General features: G+C 36.1%; 1 protein-coding gene across 1 annotated transcript in view; it reads left to right on the forward strand.

The window, feature by feature from the left end:
- The first annotated feature begins 1822 nt into the window (after positions 1–1822).
- Positions 1823–24146, forward strand: part of CstF50 (cleavage stimulation factor subunit 1 Cst50) — a 33400-nt gene continuing 11076 nt past the window's right edge. Inside the window, exons 1-4 of the mRNA XM_069834540.1 lie at positions 1823–2143; positions 18938–19137; positions 20694–20848; positions 23592–23822. Coding sequence (XP_069690641.1) covers positions 1974–2143; positions 18938–19137; positions 20694–20848; positions 23592–23822 — 756 coding nt within the window. The 5' untranslated portion in view covers positions 1823–1973. The remainder of the gene's footprint in view (positions 2144–18937; positions 19138–20693; positions 20849–23591; positions 23823–24146) is intronic.

A 24146-nucleotide genomic window follows, 5' to 3' on the forward strand; every position in this document is an offset into this window, starting at 1 on the left:
TGCAAACCCAGCTTTTTCCAATCTTTCCTATTTTCTGCCTTCCTCTTAGTCTCTGGATATGATCCACATATCTTAATGTCATCTATCATCTGATATGTTCTTCTGCCCCGAATTCTTCTCCCATTTCATCCAGTACATCCTTCAGTAGGCAGTTTCTTCTCAGCCAGTGACCCAACCAATTCCTCTTTCTCTTTCTGACCAGTTTCAGCATCTTTCTTCACCCACTCTTTCTAACTCAACTTCATTTCTCATTCTGTCTGTTCACTTCACATGCTCCATTCTCTTCCATATCCACATTTCAAATACACAGTATGCTTCAATTAAATTTTCATCGTTTTCTTATAATTGACCTAGGCTATTGTCAACCTATCTACACTCAAACGGAAAAGTATGTGCCCTGGACCTCTCTTGCAAGAAGATGACGGCCTGGACGATACTTAATACATAGTTACTCTCATTCTCTTCAGTGACGGTCAGAATTTTATAATTTTGAACAAGATTGTCAATTAAAGTTGTTTACGTTTTCTGACATACGAGGCATTATTTATTATACTGTATAAATTAAATTGCAATCACAAATATCAAACAGAACAAAGAAATTAAATTACAGAAACATTATTACTTAGACATACAACTGGGTTGTGTACAATGATGCTCTAAACACCCAGAGCTGGAGTTTGTCAATGCATTTGGCAAGCACGAACCATGATAAGTTGCAGCAGGATGAAGATAGGCGCCAGGACCTCTGAATATTCGTGATTTCCTTGTCCTGACAGTTTCTGACATAACAAAAATTTGAATACAAAGAGAAGCACAAGGAACAGAAAGCTCCATGATGCACGGAACAATGCTACCTTGTATAATCCTTCCAACTGCATACGAATGAATACAATTGTGCAGAAATATGCATTAAGTCCATCTCCAGCAAACAAAGGTGCGAATACAATCCACCATGCACTATTACCTGTAATGATATCCTCCAGTCGTAGCGCAAGGAGAATGGTAAATAATGTAAAGGCCACTAAATTTATCCAAATCTCAAACACAGTCAGTCCTAGCCACTGTACGAGCTCGTTAAGTGTGAAAAACATGGTTCATATTAACTAGGAGTTTCACTTCTGTGTGCCATGCAAAGCTGTTCGAAATACGCGTATATGAACCGATGAATTCTGTCGAGTGTGGGTTTCATATTCTCCCTGATCATCGACGGGCTCCAAATCATCTGAAAATTATGCATATACAAAATATAGGTTATATTAGGTTCCACATAAAGATATACCATAATTTGTACTAGTGTATAGGGAATATACCCACCCACAATATCGACTGTCGAAGTGTTCACAGCTACTTCAATAGTTCCTAGATGCTTAGACTTAAGGTGAAGGGCCAAATTCACGGCTCGTGGAACTGCTGCACCAAGTCCGTGAATGACAATTTCTGATTCTCCATCATTTAGCAACTTTTCGCATCGAGAAAGTTGTCCCTGTGACAAAATAAAGTAAGGTTAGGTTTGATCAAACGTACTATGGATACATATGAGATCTTATATTATTTAAGCATACCTGGTAATTTGATTTATTTGTAATATAAACATCGTTGTTCCTACGCGGCAATCGAGGAGGTAATCGTTTTTTTAAAACATGCTCAGAATCAGATTTATATCTATGGCGTTTCCTCTGCAGATTATCTCCTTTATTATGGTTGCTCCGTGCTTCCGATTCAGCCATTTGTGAACGTTCGATTGTCGATTTTCCATGTAGAGCAGGCGATTAGAAGCGATTATGCGATAGGGAACTGATCGACAAGAAGAAGCTTTGTTGACGAAATTCGCCGGTCTAGGTTCCACTGTGGAATATAGTGTGTTATTTATATACGGTGGATTTATGAGGTTTGACAGAGTTTGTTACAGTGGGAAAAGTATAAAAGAGAGATTTTCTATTCATAATATATAATTGTTTTCTGAATTTACATTTATGGCGGCGACGACACCAGCAACAAATAATGCTGCTGCTACTACTACTAATACTACTACCACCACCACCTCCACAACTACCACCACCACTACCAATAACAATAATAATGAAACCGTGGACCCCAAAAATATAATAAAAGCCAGAGATTTATTATACCGGTTGATGATAAGGTAAGTAACGTTTATTTTTTTTTAAGTTAGAGGTACATATTAGAGAATAAGATCACACTATAAAGCCTGATTAAGTCCGAAAAAAAAAATAGACGGTTAGGTAAATATTGGGGGAAAATTTCAGTATACGGATTCCTCACTGACAATTGAAGAGTCCACTGCAAGAATGATGGATGTCACTTTCTTGTCGAAAATGAACCAAGACTGTCAATGCATAGCTTAAGACATATATAGAATGTACATAGAGAGTTATATTGCATTAACACTGATAGTCATTGTCCAATAATGACCGGAAAATCACAGTTAAGCTTTGAGCGCTAAGCATTTCAAACTTTCAATTGCTTCTCCTGCAAAATGTATTCCAAATGACATTCATCATTCTTGCAGTGGACTCTTCAATTATATGAGTAATTTGCTAGGGGATGTTGCACATAGACTACTTTTACACTAAACCTAAGCTTTGTATATGCAAGGTAGTCAATACTAAAACCCTAACCTAACCTGAGTCTGTGATAGGCCTAGGTTAGATTAGGGAGAAACTTTAGATCATTTCCCACTGATATCCGCCAAGTTGCCTTTTCTTGCGTTACCAACAGAAGCAATTATACCATGTCAGTTTCAAATTAATGTAGGCCGTGGAAAAAATTCTATAATTCATCTGTTATTATTTGCTATCAGATTATTCGAATGAGAACAAGCTCTAAAAACCGTAACAAACCATACCTAACCTTCGTCAAGGTTTCCTACCGAATTTAGTATTAGAGTATTATTACTTGTAGCATTACTTTTGACGAGTTGTTTTTTTATGTTGGCGACATTGATTAAGTTATATACAATTATGTGCAAAAAAACTGCGTAACTGCAGTAGTGTGAAATGGTCTAAAGAATACCCCGGTAGCCTGTATTGACAAATCACTACACAAATATCACCAGACTGAAAATTCTGCAGAGATTCGTATAAGTTATACAAGACATACCGATAACAAAAAACTAACGTAACCTAACATGTCGCAGATTAGTATACACACAAGCCATAACAAAAGTCTAAACTAACCCAACCTGTCACGGATTCGTATATGCAAGGCAAGGCGTGAAACTTTCGTGTTCTCATCAAAGTTATGTTGGTATTACATAGAAGAGTGTATGGAAGCGATGTGGGAAGGGAACTACCTCAGCGCTCGTTTAACCTAAAACGAGTCTATGTGCAATGGCGTCTCTTAGCAAATTAGACTACCCCAAAATATTGTACTGTGTTTTCCACCCGTAACTCTTTCCTTGTCCTCTAAAATTTGAGTAAATAGAATTGTGATGTGTATGAAAGACAGACATCATCTACACTACATAATTACTCAGTAAAACTTCAGAGAAAGTGATCCATTTAAGTCCCACTCCCTGAACTCACTAGTGGGCCGAATGGGAAAGGTATTGTAAGAATAAGGGAGCCATCTGTGAGGAAATGGAAGAACTAGAGGTAAAATTAAAAATTTGATTAACTGTGAAGCTTTACAACGCCATTTCAAATGGCTTTGAGAATGCTCCAAGATTTAACATTACGATTATACACTTCCGATCAGATAAAAATACGAAAGTACATTTGTAAAAAAAAAAAAAAATATTTCCCTTAGATCAAAATACGAAAGTGCTTTCGTAAAAGAGTATTACCCTTCCACCAAAAATACAAATCAATTACAATATCCATTACGGATGCACAATACTTATTTGCATTGTTGTACTTGCAGCATATCCCCTGTGTACATTGGCAGCTCTGAAAAATTGACATCACACATGCAAGATGGCATTGGAGGCTGTCTCCTTTTGCAAAATTATGCTATAAAAGAAAATATTTATTTGGGGTGGGTGGGTAGGATTATAGGAAATGCGTTCACATCGTGTTTTTAAGTGTGCTCCTTCATATTTTATAGGTTATCTGAGTGATTTTGAAAAAGGCAAGGAGTAGAGTTCCAATGCTTTTCAATTAACTTTCTCTCTCTCTTCTCTTATGTTCCTTTTATTGCCTGTGTTTGTTCAGTGTGATCAGAAGGTACTATTATATAGCCCACACAACTTTTCAATTATGAATTTCTTACCTGAGGTAGACTTGAATGATTCTCCCTTAGATCCAGACTTTCAGATGCTACTGCTGAGCTACCATGGGAGTTGGTTGTAAGATTTAAAATCATAGGTGGAGAAAGAACGATTTGTTTGTGGGGGGGGGGGGGGCACAATAGGATGATAAAATATCCTAATTCACAAATATTTACTCTTATCATGAGCATACGAATGTGCCCACACGCTTAAAGAGACAAATACATGCGTACAATAAAAAACTAAACATTCATTATGCCCTCGGAAACTACTTTGCTTAGCTGAGTAAGCTAAGCTACAGCAGTTGCAGCGCAAATCTGCAAATGCACTGTTGCAGCCCCCCCCCCCCCCTCTTCCCTTCTGCTACTTGTTACAGATATAACACTTGAGAGGTCCAGGATGCAATACTAGGGAAGGGTCAGTCCATGTCAACTCAACACATTTCTGAATCATTTTCAACCTGATTTTCTTAGATTTCAATGAAATTTTTGTCAGATGTTGTCCATGGAAAGGAAAGTAAAAATGCAAAAATATCTAAAGTGTAATGCCTAATATTTTTGGAGTTATCAGTCGTTAAAAAAAAATGATATAGCTATTCCACAACTGAAGTTAAAGAAATGAATACCTGTTATTGGAGAAAAATTCCTTCCGGCACTATGTATTGAACTCAGGACCTCTCAGCTTTGCGCGCTGAGCGCTCTTTTCATCTGAGCTATGTCGAGACCTGCTTTACAATGGCGGCCAAACTCTCCTCCTTTGTATCCCGATACCGGAACGAATTTTTCTCCAATAATAGGTACCTACATGTTAACTAGTACATACAGTCATGATTATTCAATGAGGATGGCGAGGCCTTATATATGAATATACATACATTCATACATACATACACACATACATACATACATACATACATACATACACACACAATACTGTAGTTGGGCTGGTATGCCATACCGTCTAAAATAAAAACTTGCTGTTACCATACCAGCAAAAAACATAGACTCGAAAATAGCCTATACTAATTATGTTTAACGAGTCTTTAATATACTTTGAAATGGAGAAAATTGGCTATTTGAAAAACATTTTGATTTTGATATCTGGCATAAAAGTAGCGGCTGTCCATTCTCGAAAACCATGGTCTGGCACTTCGGGAGTAGTTGTGATTTGTTAATTTCAAGCTTGCATACCGCCATGGTATTTCTAAAAATATTTAACACTACGTAACTTTATGGCATGGCGTTTCAAGAAATCTGCTACACTGATTCCCTAATTTCAAAACTTGCTTAGATGCCTTCGCATAACACTAATCTTATGATGTGGCGTCTCAAGAATTCTGCTGCAGTGATTCACTAATTTTCAAACTCTCCCAGGCTTAATGCTAGCAATTTGCTAGATGGGGGAAATATTGTTACTTTTCGTGCTTTTATGAATCTTGAGTTTTGAAGTAGTGGTTGAATGTCGAAAGTGTTCAACTAGTCTGATAGTGGACATAAAATGTAGACACTGACTTACCAGAAAAAATTCGTTCGATGCGTTCGGATTTTTATTATAGCATCGCTTACTTGTCCACATTTCCGAATTAATCATCAAATAGTGTTGTAATTTGCCACTAGAGTGCATTATTTCATTGTAGTGTTCTGAACTGAACCTGGAAATAAAATGATTAGCTCTGTAACTTATATAAACTACGAGAACATACCTGGTTGATTCAGTATTTTCTCAATCTCATCCCATATTTTTTTTTTTTTCTTTTTTTTTGCATATTACATTGCTATAATTCTAATTTTATAAATTGTAAAGCTCTTTATACTGTTGAACTAAGAAAAATCTTTGTGTTACCCATTTCATTATACCTTCAATATTACCGTGATTGGAGGCCTTGTAATCAATATACTTGCCATGACATTCTTTATTTCAATCTTGGATCGCACGGAAATCCGTTTAGAATCTCTGGCCAGAATTCTGGACAGAACCTGGTCATGCAGACAGAGGTGATATGGTCAAGTGAGCGATGATCCATTTAAAATAATGCAAAGAATAAAAATTCGAACACACCAATCGAATCCATTCTGGTAAGTGAGAACATCTACCTAAAGTCTTTATTTGTGCGTTATAGTCAGTTTACTTAACTGGTTGAGAAGTTCAAAAAGAAAAAAAAAAAACAATGTAATGTTTACGATGAAAAAAGTGATCTTGATAGATGTCAGATGTACAAAATTTTATAGAACACAACGAGACTTAGATTTGGAGGATGGCTGATTGTTTAGAAGCTATATTGGAGTCATACGAAGTAAGTGAAGATTTTCCAGAATGTACAATTAGCCTATTTTAAGAAAGAAAATAACTGGTTGGTTGTACAAAATTAAAAACCTTCGTTGTTCTATGTGTGTTCAAGTTTGTAAGCTTGGCTTAAGTCCATCCTAAGGCACTTGCTTAAAATCTGCCAAAAAGTGAGTCGATTGTGATGTTAGAGGTTTCGGAAACACTTAGGAAAAACAGCAAAATGATCTGTGGCTAAAGATACATGAACATAAAAACACTACTACTCATACAGTATCAGAACAGATGAAGAGTGATGCTAATAAGAAGTCTTTAGAAACTGGAGTAGACAAGTTATCAATCCCACACAAGCATCCTTACATTTACAATCTAAGATTAGTGATACAGAAATGTAAGACAGGCAGAAAAACGACACTGTTGAAATATTTGGCTGTTGTAAATACAAACAGATATAACTTGTAGTGATACAAGCATCTCAAACTTGTGTGAACATTTCCATCTTGAAGACAAGCGAAAGTACATTCAGGCCATCAGGAAATATACTGACACCAACGTGAAACCACCAGAGCTTTGTTGTTTGTTACCCATTGTTGTTGTTGCTTTATCAACTGTCCGGAGACAGATTTGAACCTCATGACACCAATAAGGCATCACTCATGAGGTAGGGTGGCCAGATCCTTTCCTCCTTCATTGCATACATCGCTGATCAGTAACATATTATCAGACTTCAGATGCATATAAACATTTGTTCTTCCTCTGACACACATCGCCAAGTGAGATGCCTTGCCTGATAATAGATGTACAGTTGTCAAAAAAAAGTGGCCGCACTCGTGAACAGCGAATATTTTCTAAGTTCACTTCGGGTCATGGCGATGTTACACGATGCATGTGCTTTTAGAAGCAGTTCCGGAACTATGGAATCATTCCATATCTGTGCCTTGTAGACCAGCAGTAGAGAGCTCACTTAATGATTTGAAGGTTGTGAGTTCGGGCCTTGTTCAAGTTTTCATTTTATTTTTTAATCGTTCTTTAGCGATATAAATACTGTATTATTCAAATTATCATTTATATTCTGTTATCGTTCTTTATCGATATGAATAATAGTCAAGTTATTTATATTTTATCGTTCCTTTAGCGATATATATAATATTCAAGTTATAATTTGTTATAGTCTGTTATCGTTCTTTAGCGACGTGAATAATATTCAAATTATCATTTGTATTCTGTTATCATTCATTGGCGATGTAAATAACATTCAAATTATCATTTGCATTCTGTTATCGTTCATTAGCGGTATAAATAATATTCAAATTATCATTTGTATTCTGTTATCGTTCGTTAGCGATATAAGTAATATAAATTTAATGTTAGGTTTAGAACAATACAGCTGCCTAATATGAGTGTTAGTTTTTTCTTCTTATACTGTTATATTATTATATACATAATAAATTGGAAAGGTGTCACGAGGATTTGAGCCTGATACGTTGATATTTCAATTCCTAATTTCGCGACGTCAGACGTTCCTACGTTCTTCGGACTGAGCTATGTCATTTACCTGGTATTAACGTAATTCAGCGCATTGTCAGAAACACTACAACTGAACATTCATTTCAATTATATTCTGAATATTTAATAATGATATAAAAAGATTACGTTTATGACAATAATATTTGTAGTTGTAATACCAACTGCAACAGCAGCACTGTTAACAGCAGCAATGATTAAGGACGTATTGTGTGGATACAGTTCAATACAGATTTTTCGAAAACAAATTACGACACTGAGGTCGAGATTATAAAATAATTATATTCTTCTTAAGCTACTACCTTATATGAAAGCAGCGAGGGCGAAGGGTCACTTTGCTAAAATGTACGAGGATAAACTGAAAGTGAACGGAAAATGGTATGATCTGGAGTTTTGCCTGAGGAATGAAGATCATCCAGAATTTGGACTAATGAGAAGAACGAAAGAGGACAGTAGATATATTTCAACTCTGCTGAGGGAAACAACGAGAAGGCAACAGAGGGTCGATGTTAGCCACATAAGCGGAGGGAAGGAGCATGAAGGGTGGAAGAAAATTATCCCAACTTCAAGGACGGAACAAGTGATTGTCGCAGATCAACACATGGTAACAGGAGTGAATAGTAATGAGTTCAAGAACCCACATACTGGCGTACGAGGAAGTGTAAAGATGTTGGCGCAGCAAGGAGAAGAAAACAGTAATGTGAGCGTGCAACGTAAGCAGATTCCTAGTATCCATACGATGGCGGTAAGGTTAGCGCACTCCAGAAGGAATGCTGACAATAACGGAACAAACAACACGGGTGCTAGAAAAAAGGTGAGGGGTGATAAAAAGAGAAACCAAGAGTCAGGAAGTGATAGGGAGGAAAGTAGTGTAAAGAATAAGGTTGCAAGTGTAAGTGGAAATCTAGTATGTGAAAGTGAAAGCGTGGGGGGGGGGGGAAATAAAAGAGGAATAGAAGAAGAAATAAATAGAAAGAAAGACAAAGTCAGAAATAAGGCAGAGACGAACAGTAAAGAAAGGTCAGAATTTGCGACAGTTGAGGATTTAGCAGAGATATTTGATATGTGTAAAAAAAAAAGTGGGGTTGTGATCAAAAAGTGCAAGTATAGTGAAACTGGAAAAGATCGAGAAGTATAGGGGAGAGAGAAAGTGTATAAGCAGATGTGTAAAATAAAATATAAGTATTTATAGGAAGTGAGAATAGTGACAATGGATTAGGTGTAAGCAGAATAGTGTGAAAGTGAAAGTGAGCGCAAATAGAAATGAGTGAAAATAGTGAGAAAGGGTTTAGAGAAATGAACAAGTGTCAGCACAAAATTAGTGCTAACATTTGAAGGTTGGAACAGTAATTGAATAAAAGGTCAAAGAATAAATAGGCAAATAATTCAATATGATAATTTATAGAGAAAAATTGAAATTGAGATTTTAGTGAATAGTAGTTAGAGGAAAAGGGGGGTGTGAAAGGAGTATATAATATTAGATATATTAGGATTAATGAACAAATAGAGAATAGCAAATGAAATGTAGGGAAATACTGAAGGGGAGATGGACCAAGTAATAAAAAAAGGTACATAGCGGAATTGGGAGTATGTGTGTAGACGTGTACTGCAAATAATGTGTTATTGTAATAATATGTTAATGGTGGCACTGGATACAGAAATGTGAGGTATACCATTACATGTAAAGAAGTGCTGTGAAGAAATATATATCAATATCATATCAATATTCTTCTTACCTCTGTGGGCTTTATGTTTGAAAATGATATAGTTATTAATAAGACTCTAACAAGTATTTATATTATTATTTCCTAATTGAAGAATATATATTTTTAGTATAATGAATGTTTTGTTGTTATTTTAAGACCTAGGTAGAGGCTAATTCTCTGAGGAAATCACGATGCCATTTCTGCCTGTGACTTTGACTGACATGGCTCCACAAAGAGGTGCAGGAACGAATGAAAGTATAATACGGGCTGTGATTCATCTTGGTTTTTCGGCATCCGAGGCAGGTAGGCGTTTCAATGTTTCAGAAAGGACAGCCTGGAGATGGGTGCAAAATTATCAACGCTCGGCAATTTTTGGCCGAAAAGCTGGGAGTGGAGGAAGGAAAATTTCAACACAACAGGACGCCAGATTAGTGGCAGAGGTTGAAAGGAATCCCTTGAAGGCAGTTGTTAATTTCCCTAGCCACGACAAAACCGTGAGAAATCGTTTAAGGGCCGCCAATTTGTGATTTCGACGTGTCATTCCTAGGGAAGTTCATAAGGAAGACCATATAGAGGAGCGTTTAGTCTTTGCAGTGGGAAATGGTGATTGGGGTTGGAAAAGAGTAATCTTTTCTGATGAAGTCACCTTTTCTACTACAAAGGAAGGACCCACTCTTGTATACCGTCCTCCTGGTACCCGATTCGACCACAGATACGCTGCCATGCGTGCCCGCAGTGGTAGAGTATCTGTGTCTTGTTGGAATTCTTCAGTTTCAGCAGGATAATCATCCAGTCCACACATCTCAATTGATTCGGGACTGGTTTGCGAGGAGACTGGCCTCATCACTCTCCGGACTTGAACCCTTTAGAGAATATGTGGGAACAAGTAAAGAAGCATATGCGGAAAAATTGGCCCAATCCCCCTCCAAGATGCCCTGATGATTTGTAGAAGCTCGTCCATGGTCCCTGGGATGTCGTGACTGAGAACAGTCGGTATTTGAAAACACTAGTCGATTCCATGCCCACTCGACTGCAAGATGTGATTGAGATGGGAGGAAGATGGACTAAATATTGAATCGTGGCTTTTTTTTTTTTTTTTAATTGTATTAATTTTTAAGGCAGACGCCTGTAAGTTTGTTTTGTGTATGCCACGAAAGATATTTTTGTTGAGAATATAATCTTTCTTTCCATTTGCAGCCATAATGTCATAATAAATAATGACACAGTCATGGCATAATACATTCATGAACCTGATGTTAATTACTACTAAAAAACTCATAAAAGAAACAGAAACAATTATATTTTATCTCTCTCCTAAAAAAACATAAAAAGCATTAGGTTGTGTTCGAATGCACCACCTTACGAACACTTGCCCGAAACACTACCATTACACTACAGATTAACACGCAAAAACTTTCATTATGACTGTAGATATCAGGCCACGTGGTCCAACAACATGTAACATCATCTGTCTCCGAATTGTAGCGGAGATACCCGAAGGGAACTTTGTGTCTAGAGAGCGTCCACTTTTTCTTTTGACAACTGTACAAATCAGCCAGAATCTCAATCAGAGTCCAGTTACATTTATAGAGTCTGTTCCAGTTTCAACTAAAGAATGTGAATTAGCATTACTGTAATGAACGATATCTGTTCTAAGAAAAGGAATACTCGTCTAGTACTCTTGTTCCTAAAAAGTGTTGAGCCATCAGTATCAGCATTTAATTTCTTACCTTAGTGGCTGTGATCTGGAAAGAGGTCTGCAGAGAAGACTGCATGACTAAGAAGTAGAAGTGCAGTTTGAGTCCATATAATCTTATCTGATCAAGGAGATTTAAACAGTACCCCCCCTAAAATTTGTCCAACTACAGCTCTCTCTCTCCCTCTCCCTCTCTCCCTCCCTCTCCCTCCCTCCCTCTCTCTCTGTGTTTTTTTTTTCTTTTTTTCCCCCTCATGCCAGGCATTTGACAATAAAGTCATTTTACCTCTTGCACTCCAATATTTTTCAAAGATATTATCATGTTAACCACTGAAGCACAGATTTTGAGGTGTTCCGCATCCATTTCTTGGTTTCAGTTGCACAGTGGGGAGTTAGGGGACTGATATATTCCAATTCTATGCAGGTGTTTGGCCAAACAGTCATGCCTGTTGCCAATCTAAATGCAGCTACAGACGATTTTCGTGGTAAATCGGGAATTAACTGTGGATTTTGATGCAGAGAGTTCCATTTTTTCCCTTGGGATTGAGTTATCAAATTTTGTTTGTTGAAGTCTAAGTATGTAGATTTAATAAATCTTTTCACAGAGTAATACGAAAAATTTAGTAAGAGATCTGTAAGTAGCAGTGCTGCCCTTCTTTGCTAAAGCATCCGCATTCTCGTTTCCCAGGATTCTACAATGGGATGTTATCCATTGGAATACAATTCTTTTATTGAGTTTTATTAATAGAGAGAGCATTTTAGTTATTTTGGCTGAACTACTTTGTCTTACCTTAAAGCTTAAGAAATGACCTTTGATTTTGTATAAGACCATCTGTTCAATGTCACAGCATATAAAATGTAACATTGAAATATTAAAAAATAAACAATTAACAATTTTTGAAAAAAAAAAGTTGTTGGTCTATATATAACCTTTAAATATCCTGTAAGTTTCATTTTGGAAGTGCAGAAACTTATGGAGTTACTGACTGAGATGTTTTCATATACAGAGAAGGTCTACTATATTGCTAAGGTTCATAAATGTTCATCAGGAATAATTTTTGTTTTAATTGTACTCAATTTTAATCTCACTGTACCTGGAAAGACTATTTACATGTTGATATATGCTTTTTATTGATTTTGATGCTCTCCTCCTATGGAAGAGAGTAAGTACTTCTTGTTGAAGTTCGCAGATCAAGTGATATTACCAGAATTGATTGAGTAGATATGATTCTTATATCTGGTCTTGTAGGATAGGCATATGATGGAGATGGTCCACTGGGAGGCAGAAACATTATCTTCCCTCTATCTGTTTCTTCTGCACTTATCTCACACCCAATCCACCGTTTATTGTTATCATTACAATCGACAAATCCTGCAATATTAGTATAGTCGAGTTCATCATTTAACGAAAAGTTTTTCTCTTGATATATTTCGTAGTTAGAATATACCTTTGTTATCAATTTTTGGGTGTTTATGGGAATGAAAGCATGTGGTTTTTGTGTTTCAGAAATTATGCGTGCATTTTTTAATTGCTCTTGCAGAAGTTGCTCTTCTTCAGAGTGTTGAGAAATGATTATGTATTCAAAGTTACAAGTTTTAATATTGTGTACATATTAATGTTGTGCATTACAGGCACTATGTTTGGTTCAAGTTTGTCGTGTATGGTGAAGTTCGATATTCGCTGATGCTCACTCTGCAGAAGGTGGCCTGTCATGTTTGTTCCAACCTATTACAAAAATATTCGCTGTTCTCTGCTCATGTTTTAATCACTTCAGAATTTTAGCACAAATCTTGGGATTAGTTTTTCATATGAAATAAGACGAAGTTTTTAATGTATTGGTTGCATCTCTTGTGTTCGAACATTGCAGGACACTAGTACACCAATTATAAAGCTGATGAGGAGTCATTATCTGGTTACTGTATGGCCTTTGTAAACTTGCATGCACTGCTAGATGTTTCACTGTTCCACCTACACCATCACTCGGACCTTTTCCATGCGATATAGCATAGAAATGCCATTCAGCAGACACTGAAAGATCTACTTCGTGAAAGCAAAGATTAATTAAATTTTTTCTGTTTTTCTAATTTTTTCTTAGGATATTTCTTCTCATTCAGACTTTTTTCCTTAATGGATGATACTCTTGCAGACTGCTATTCGACAATTCAATAGCAATGTTGGCACCAGTAACATCCTCTACTTCATTACAATCAACTGAACTCTCTTGTTGCATACTGTAGTTTGAAACCCACTCGTTCCTTCTCCCACATCTCTTGTAACATTGGTGGCTTTCTTAAGCTTGTAAAGTTTTACTCTGGACTTGGCACAAACTTTACAGTTAATGTTCAAAGTACTTTCTACTAATTATGTCATCCAATGTTGAACTGGGCTTAGGTTCTATGAAACATATGAAAGGATTGCAGCAAAATAGTCTTTCTCTCATACTAGACATTATAATAACTGATGTTTTTTACTAGCTTCACATACACAAAATGTAAATAACACCCACTTTGTAGATAATACAAACTCCACTAGCTTAAGAATCCAGTGTGCTGTTATGCTGCTGTTACTGCTATGGTGCCACCTGGTGATAGAAATTTAGAGTTTAGGATAGAAGGATAGCCAACTTTTGTATAATTTCACTAACATTGTGTGATTTGTAGAATAAAAAGACACAACATATACCTAGCTATCCCTATCTAATGTAAAATGACCAGACATCCTGTTTTGAATGGGACAGTACTGTTTTTCAACCTGTTGTCCCAGTGTCCCGATAAATTTTGTTGGTATGCCTCTTTGACCTGTTTTGGTAGAAAATGAAATTTAATTTTAGTCTCTATTTCGTTAACATAATATTTTAAATTATTATACATACTGAAATCTGTTTATGGCAAGGTAACTATTTTTATGCCCATAACAGCTAAGCTAAGAGTAAAGAGGAATATAGGAGGCTGTGACAGTATTCATTATGAGCAACAACCAATATGGCAACGCCATTACCCTGCCTGCATTTGATTCCATCACTTGAAGTGAGTCACTTCTCTTCACTAGTTCACTTCGGTTCATTCTCTCAGCAACAACAGTTGGAATGTACTGTGATGCAAGATTAAAGATGCCGAAACGAAAATGTGTGATGAACGTCCCAGTGAAACAGCAGATATTGGTATTGATTATCTGACTGATGTGTTTGCAAAAAACAGTAAAGTAGCAGATAATTGCATTCTGTGGTGACAATACGAACAGTAATTTTGATAGGGCAGCACGTAAGGGATCCAGAGCCGTGTGCCTGAGCAGTGGAGTAGTAACATTGTTACGTAACTAATAGTACAGTGCACACATAAAAAATTACAGATTTTCTATTCTATTAACGTAATATATATAGAAGCAATTCAACATGTATGATTTATTTAAAAAAAAACTATGTGTTATTTACATATCAATTAAAAGAAATGCTCTACATTTAAGAAACTTAACAGTTTACCTATTCTATGATGTATTATAATACAATGTAGTATATTATGTATATAATTTCCAAATTGCAAAATGTGAAATTTGTCTGGTTAGAACAAAACAATATTTATACACTGAAAAACTCTGTTCCATATCTGCAGAAACGGTTGGAGAATATTTATAATAAGGAATATCACTTGAATTTCACCATTTATGATACCATCTGCGTATTTAACTGTCAGTGTAACTGCAACCAGACTAAGAATATTGTATCAGAACCTCACGTGCTAGAACTTTCTATTTTCATCTCACCAACCAACACAGTGGCTATGTGGCAATCAGTGGAATCTGTGGTTTCGTCTATGGAAACCCAGATTATCTCATTTTTTAATTCATTTCTAATGTATTATTTTTTATAAAGTAGTCATCATCATCATCATCATCATCATCATCATCATCATCATCAAGGTTTGGGCCATTTGGTCCGTTTCTTCTCAGAGAAACTAATCTTCCCATCTGTTATAAGGTCTACCTATACTACGTCATCCAACTGGGGTATAGTTCAAAAGAAATTTTGGGAATCTGTCTTCATGCATACGTTCAATATGTTCTTTCCAGTCTTCTTTATATTGCAATAATTTATCATTGAGGTTAAAAATCTTAAGTTCAGCACGTATGTCTTCAGATCTTTTATGATCTAAGAGATTAAACCCTGCAACCGATCTCAAAAATCTCATCTCTGTAGCCTCTATCTTCCTTCTGTCTGATTTATTCAAAGTCCAGTTCTCGTGCCGTATGTGAGCATAGGGACTGACATAACTTTATAAAATTTAAGTTGTGTGGACCTGAGATCCTTCTTATAGTGCCACACATAGTCTTTCGATGTTTCTTTGTGTTAACATGACGCTTAACTTTGAAAGCAAGCTTTATCACCTGGTATTTGACAATGAAAAAGTTTATAGAATAGCATGCCATCTTAAATTGTAAATACATTGTCAACCATACTCTGAAATAACTGTCTCAAACTTAGCACTACCATTCATTCATTCATTCATTCATTCATTCATCCATTCATTCATTCTCTCTCCTGCTGCTACAGTCCATTAAGGACCCCTGGCTTCTCCTACAGTTCTCGCCCAATCTTTCTTGTCCACAGCAACCTCCTCCAATTCCTTATTCCCAGCACCTGCACATCTTCTCTGACATCATCCATCCACCTCTTCCTGGGTCGCCCTTGTTTCCTCCTACCTTCTGGGTGTTGATCAAGGGTCTTCTTGGGAACTTTCTCCTCTTCCATTCTCACACTTAGCACTACCACTTGGTTTAACCTTCGGCACTGTATAATGTACGTGAAGTAAGCCAACTCGTCCAGTGGCAGCAGAGCACACAGTGATGTTTTCTTGAGACAACTGTATCGTCCAGCTAATGTTTATGTACTGAGGGTGGAAGCACAGTATGGGTCAGATTCTTTGTATGCATCGAGGATGTACAGTCTTGAAGAAAAGTTTTTGTCGCACAGATATTTTATAAGTTCCAGAAAAGAGACAGTGCACATGATCAGACATACAACGAATCAAAACTAATTTTATTACCTCAACTAGCCCTTCTCTTGTGAACCAGGTTGCTCGTTCTCTGATCATGCGCACTGCTTCCTTTCTGGGACTTATAAAGTATCTGTGTGACAAAACTTTTTTCTAAGACTGTACATAGCATACAAAACTAGCAAACATTGAACTGTGTATATTGCAGTCTTAGCTTTAAGTCTCCAAATTCCGGTCTCTGATGATCACAAATTGTAGCATGAATGTCATCACCCACAATAATGGCAGATGCACTAGCACACTATTATCCATGGTACTAGCAGATTCTTCATTATTACTAGTATGTTTACTTCCACTTTATTTTAGATATTTTTAAAAAGGAACGAATATCTCGTGAACTCATTGTCACATGAAGTCAACTGAATGAACTGTTTATAGAAAATGTTCTAGGCTTGTCCCAATTCTTTCTTACCCATGTTATAAAAAGAAAAATCACATAATGAATGTCTGTATTTATAAACATAATGTTTACAGTACGTAAACATTTATTTGTTTATTAATTTTCAAATAAACCTATTATAACACCTCATTTTTATACCTAATGCTAGAGAGAGACAGTTGTCTAGATATCACTTTGACTTGGGTACCCCTCCGTATCTCCGCCTATGTTTCAGATGTTCCTGATATTTTATGTACGTAGGATCGAGAGGTCCAGGGAAAATAATGTTTGAAATGGAAACAGTAGCATTGTCAATGGCATAATTAATGTGAATGATAAGGAGATGTATGGTTTAAGAGGAAGGGGATAACATTGGCGATAAAAGGAATTGCAATATGGTAGAAAATTATATTTCTGTAATAAAAGATGTGTAGATAGAGGTGTGCAGGAACATACAGTTCTATGGAGGGACAATGGCTTGAAACATGGCGAACGAAGGTAAGTTTCTATGTCAATTTTCTGGAGAAGTATTCGTGACCCTCGAATAAAATTGTATATGTGACTCCTTGGGACGTAAGTGACCTGGTAAGGGAGGAGAGTGGATTATTGTGATTCACTTTCCCTAAAGCTATATTGTTTTTATTATTTCTTTTTAATTACATTTTTCTCTCTTCTCCTTGATTCTCTGTCTGTAATTTTGTCTACTATCCTGAAACTGAAACTAGTCCGAGGAAACTAAACCCGACCAAATACAGTAAAACCTCCCGCAAATGAAACACAATCGTTCCAGAATTTTTTTTCTGTTTTCACAGATTTTCGTTTTACAAAGGGTTGAGTTTTGGCAAAACTAAGAATAGACTACTGCAATATGCTCACTGTAGGAAGAACACAATGAAGAAATAATTTGAAATAAAAGTTACTACAGTACATGCAAAGTGAATTTTATTTTCTATTATTAACTTACGTAATTGCAGCCTCTCTCTCTCTCTCCCCCTCTCTCTGTGCCCTAGTTTCTTGTCCCCACATTTCTTTTAAAGTGCATTGCCGCGACTTTTTTTGAAGGAAACGTTGTAGGATTTCCTTCATGTCCTGCATCAATTCAGAATGTAAATTGAGCCCTGATCCATTGGTTGAGTAACTGAAGTTGTGTTTGATGGAAAATAGATTAACTTCATAAATTAATCCTTGGATGGCAGGCAGCATTGTCTAAAAACAGTATGACCTTACGACCTTGACGTTTCATTGCTCCATTAAAAGAATGAAGCCACTCTTCCATGATAGAACTGGTCATCTAGACTTTTTTTATTAACTCACACAGTTTTACTTTATTGGCACTGTTATTTAACGCTATATTGGCATATTAACACAAAACTCAGAATAAATAAACAGAAATGTGAAACTAAATTGACACTGCACTACAATTATTCGCAGCTTTATTCTACTCGCACTGTTCTTTATCACTGTATTGGCTTGTTAGCACAAAAGTGAGAATAAATTAAAGAAAATGCAAGAGGGATGGAAGAGGTAAGGGCACAGGAGGTCAGTAACCTGCCCGGGTCCTTGACAATAAGCACAGAATAGTGATATGGTTAGAGAAGCTTCACCCCCAATGTCTGACAAGGAATAGCGAAAGTCTTCCAGATCATTGCATGTACAGTCACACAAAAAATTATGTCATGCTTCATACAGTATTATCGCAAAATTAAAAATGGTTTGAAAGAATTTAGTAACAGTTACACCTAAAATTATCCATTTTAGTCAGGTTTTTACTTCAATGGTGCCCAAAAATGATTCTGTTTTCGCGTTCTGTTTTAAAGTATTATTTTACATAGGAAATCATTCCATTCCCAAATTTATTTTTCGTTTGTGCAGGTTTCCTTTCTATAGAGTGTACGTTTTAGCAAGGTTTTACTGTACAAAGCCCTCAGAATTTATTCTCTAATCTAAAGATGTTGGTTATATTGGACTACATCGTCGTGATAATTACGAGTCACTGCATAGGACATAGTGTGAGAAACACTAAAGACACTGAAGCTCAGGACAATAATTATTCTAGCAATTTTTATTTTCAGTCAATTGTTTTATGATGGACACCAAAGTCTTGCTGTGGGACTATCAGCAGTAGCCCAAGCTGACCCACCATGTCCTCCATCAGACAGACTGTTGCATGTGGTGATGGCAGGTCTGCAGCATGAACCAGAGCGTCCACAGAAGACAGGTGCTTCTGCTTTAAGTCTTCCAGGACAAGATGCCTTGACTTCATCTGGCCTAGGTAGGTGCATACTTACTTACTTACTTACTGGCTTTTAAGGAACCCGGAGGTTCATTGCCGCCCTCACATAAGCCGGCCATTGGTCCCTATCCTGAGCAAGATTAATCCAGTCTCTATCATCATATCTCACCTCCCTCAAATCCATTTTAATATTATCTTCCCATCTACGTCTCGGTCTCCCTAAAGGTCTTTTTCCCTCCGGCCTCCCAACTAACACACTATATGCATTTCTGGATTCGCCCATACGTGCTACATGCCCTGCCCATCTCAAACGTCTGGATTTAATGTTCCTAATTATGTCAGGTGAAGAATACAATGCGTGCAGTTCTGTGTTGTGTAACTTTCTCCATTCTCCTGTAACTTCATCCCTCTTAGCCCCAAATATTTTCCTAAGCACCTTATTCTCAAATACCCTTAACCTATGTTCCTCTCTCAAAGTGAGAGTCCAAGTTTCACAACCATAAAGAACAACCGGTAATATAACTGTTTTATAAATTCTAACTTTCAGATTTTTTGACAGCAGACTGGATGATAAAAGTTTCTCAACCGAATAATAACAGGCATTTCCCATATTTATTCTGTGTTTAATTTCTTCCCGACTATCATTTATATTTGTTACTGTTGCTCCCAGATATTTGAATTTCTCCACCTCTTCAAAAATATCTTTCTATTTCCTTTCATTGCACCTTTATTTCTATTTTCACAAATTTGAAATGCAAAAACTTCTGTTATTACCATGGAGATTGTGACGTCTAGTGTTTTACCTCATGTGTTCAGGAAATCGATAATATATTAAAGGGGTATGAAATTGCCTATCTCGACAATATTAAATTATATCTTACATAAGAAACTTTTTCTCGAAAACTTTTGAAGCTAGACATATGATTTTTTACAGCTCATGTACACATAACTTGACATTATGCTGATTGCTGAAAAAGTAGCTTTTCTTTAATTCATTTCTTTACTGAGAAATAATTTTTTCACCATTCGTATATTTTTTCTGTCGATTTTCAGTACATTACACCTGTAAAATCTCCAAAATGTAACAAATTTAAAAAACACTATTTCAGTACATGTAAAACATCCAAATAATTCTGAAAATTTCAGCTTTTTAGATTAAATAGAAGCTGAGAAGAGATTCCTTTTATGTAAAAAAGTAAACTTGCGAAAAATGAGCATTAAAATATATTATAAATACCAAATAGACCAAGAAATGAAGTAGTCGCAAAGTTCCGCTTATGCGCTGGGCATGACTGCCTAGCTCAAAACCTCCATCGTTTTGGCTTGTGTGATCTACAAGAAGATATGAACAGGGACCATTTACTTCGCTGTCCAACCTTAACCAAAGTGAAAGAGTGTGACCGATACTGAGAGGCGAGGAAGTTAATGAGACAATGAAGGACATTTTCTTCTCCTTTTGCATTCTGTGTCTTTTTATTTTATTTTATTTTTTTATATTAAAGTTGTGTTTAGGTCAAAGATGTAAATCTCAGTACCTGTCATTGGAAAATAAATAAATTATATATATATGGACGGCTCATGAAATTCAATTTCAGACCTGGAGTTTGAAACTGATGTTCAGACAACAGCACCAGAACCAGCCCTTTATGAAACAGCTTATGTCACATCACATAAGGGTAACTGCCGTGCAGGAGCTTTCAGTGTTGATGGGCAACTAATTGCTACTGGAAGTGTTGATGCATCTATTAAGGTGAGATAACTACCTCTCTTTCCATTATGCCATTGTATTAATACACTATGTATTACTGTATCTAGGGGCTTGTTATAAAATATGAAACAATCTGTGTATGAGAAGCTAATGAACAAGTGCAATGTGAAACAATTAATTACACTAGCCTGCGAATTTCAACTTTGTGTTTGTTGCCTAAACTAAGTAATGTGATTTTATATAATGTCGATGTGCTGAATCCGAATTTTTAATCCGTTTGCTTCTATCACGTCAGGTTTGTTTGCAAAACCACTTTAAAAGTATTTTATAATTACGTGAATTTCATCACAAACTTTTTCATTTCACTTTTTTATTTCAAATTCAAAAACAATATTTAAAAGACACAACTTGCTGAAATTATGTGTATGGTTGTTCATACATGTCACTAGAGTGTTTTGCCTTGTTTACTTCACTTTTGGATGTATAAATTAGCACAATGTATCACACAAAAATTACACCACTTGCTTCTTAGTTGATAAAGTCCTCCTGTTCCTCTTTCTTTTATGTTTCTCTTCAGGTATTTCACACTTTAACATCCAACAATAATCACCAAGGATACTGATGCTCCAGCATCCCTAGTACCTTCTTTTGAACTCCTGCAGATTCTTGTGAAATCGTTCATATTACTCTTAGCTGAAAAATCCTAGATTTTCGGCGAAATAATCTAGCTGAGAAAACAGAAAATTTTGATACTCATGTTACAACCAAATTCCTGATATGCTTCAAGCATGTTAGCCACAATGTTTCGGTAATTAGGATCGTTGTTGCCAAGAAATTTTAAAACAACTTCACAAAACAACATCCATGCTGATTTCTCCTTTTCATCCATACTGTTTTTAAATGCTGCACCAGACATGTTTTCTTATGTCAGGAACATTAAATATGTATCTTCTTTCAATTTGCTTCAGATAGTAGTGGAAATGTCTCACATATGTACTTAAAACAGCCTCTTTCCTTATTTATTTAAAGCTTTCACAAGTTGTTTCATTAAGCCAAGCTTGATGTGGAGAGATGGCAGCACAACTTTAGAAGAACTCACAAGGCTTTGGCGCACAACATTCTTACAACCAACTTCCAAATTTTGTCGAGGTGGTCAATCTTTCATAGTCCAGTGATCAACTCGTGCCCTACTATCCCACAGGCAAAGAATGCATGGAAATTTAGTAAAACTAGATTGTTGTATGATTTTTTGAGGATCACTGAATAGGCAACGGGCACTGAACCAAAAATGTTTCCGTTATGAAGGAGGAAATCCTTTAAACTTCGCTTGGAAGCATCAATGAACAGTCTCCATTCACTTAGGTCATAGTTTGGAAGTCCAAGTTTTAGCATAAATTCTTTCACATTACTGCAATATACAAAATTATCATCTTCGGAGAAAAAGTATTTAAAATCTATTTCACGTTGTCAGTACCAATAGAATGATGTTTGTTTAAGATTTTCTGGTCGCATAGGGATTGGTACATTAGGCGCAGGTAAAATGGCTGACCGAACAATGGAATACACGATTTGATTTTTATGTTTAGAATCATACCACTTCACACGAACAGAAGTAGCAGTAATTACTATGGTTCGACTGCTCTCTCCAAACCATAGGTACTCCAAAAGTTAGCAACAATCTTCTCCGATTGATCAAATGATGAAGTTCTTCAGTGCATACTCTACATACTTTGTGTGGTGCCCAAGCTTTACGTTGGTCTCCAAGTTTGATTCCAAAATAGGGATGGTTTTTTGACTTTTTCACAAAATCTGTAATATTATACCTCTGCTTAGGCAATGTGTATATCCTACATGAGTTATATAACAAAAGTGGTCTGGATTATTTAGACATCCTCGATGCAACATGGTAAATACTTTCTTACTGAACTAAAAACTTTCAACATTCTACTCACAATAAAGCTTCAAACTGATTTCGTTTCGTTTCCAGATGAAATGCAGACTAATGAAATGTGAGAGAAACTAGACGAGTTGAGTTCAGTCTCTCACCAAGGAGTGGCTGACATTTCTATCTTTAACAAATAAAAATAATGACAAGGCTGCACGTTATTTCGCCCTAACTTCCTTATGTGCTTGGACCCCCTATCTGCCATGAAACATCCAGAGTCCTTGGTTTTCAATATAAACACCTTAAAAATATGCTGAATACATTTGGTTTTCATATCCTAACATACTAAACCTACATATGTTAAAGTATTATAGTTTAAATAAGTATGCTATAAATTGTCGTAATATATTATAAGAAAATTAAAATAACAAAAAAATGGTACGTGATAGGAACTTTTTGGCTTTGAATTTGATTTCAGCATGCTAAAAATACCCTAAAAACATTAAAACTTGAAGTAGGTATTTATTATTAATGGAAATGGACAAAAAATAGATGGGAAGATAATATAAAAATGAATTTGAGGGAGGTGGTATATGATTGTAGAGACTGGATTAATCTTGCTTAGGATTAGGACTGATGGCAGGCTTATGTGAGGGCGGGAATGAATCTCCAGGTTCCTTAAAAGCCATAAGTAAGTAAGTAAGGTTATCCCATCAACGTTTCATCTCACAAGACACATCAGTAAAAACAGGTTGCACAATGGAAAGATGAGAATGGTTTTAGAGTAGAAGAGATTATGAACTGCTCTTCACCACTCCTTATAATGAATATAATTGTTTAAATTGACATAAATTATGTGTTTAAAATTAGGAAATAATTGATATTTAAATGTGTTGACAGATTTTGGATGTGGACAGAATGTTGGCAAAATCTGCACCTGATGGCTTGGATCCATCTGGAGATTCTCAAGGTCATCCTGTGATACGGACATTATATGACCATCTAGAGGAAGTGACATGCCTTGAGTTCCATCCACGTGAACCAATACTTGTATCAGGAAGCCGGGATTTCACCATCAAATTATTTGACTACAGCAAAACATCAGTCAAGAAGGCATTCAGGACCATCACTGTGAGTAAACCTGCATGCAGGAATTGAGAACTAACAAAGAAAATCCATAATTAACTTTGTCTATTCAGTGAACACTAATAACTTTGCTACTAGACCACGGTGAGAAAAGAATGATTTTCGGTGATTGGTGAATTATATTGATCTAAAGATGAATATAAACGTAAATGATTAATGTATTTCTTACAAATACTAAAATAATTCAAATAAGTTACTAGCATACCAGAATATGTTCTTTCATCTTTCTTTCTGATTGTACGAAATATAGAAGGAAGTATTATGTTTTTTTATGGGAGAGACGGAGAATAAAAATATTCACCGACGTAC

This window comes from Periplaneta americana, chromosome 9 (assembly GCF_040183065.1).
Source record: "Periplaneta americana isolate PAMFEO1 chromosome 9, P.americana_PAMFEO1_priV1, whole genome shotgun sequence".
Classification (NCBI taxonomy): Eukaryota; Metazoa; Arthropoda; class Insecta; order Blattodea; family Blattidae; genus Periplaneta; species Periplaneta americana.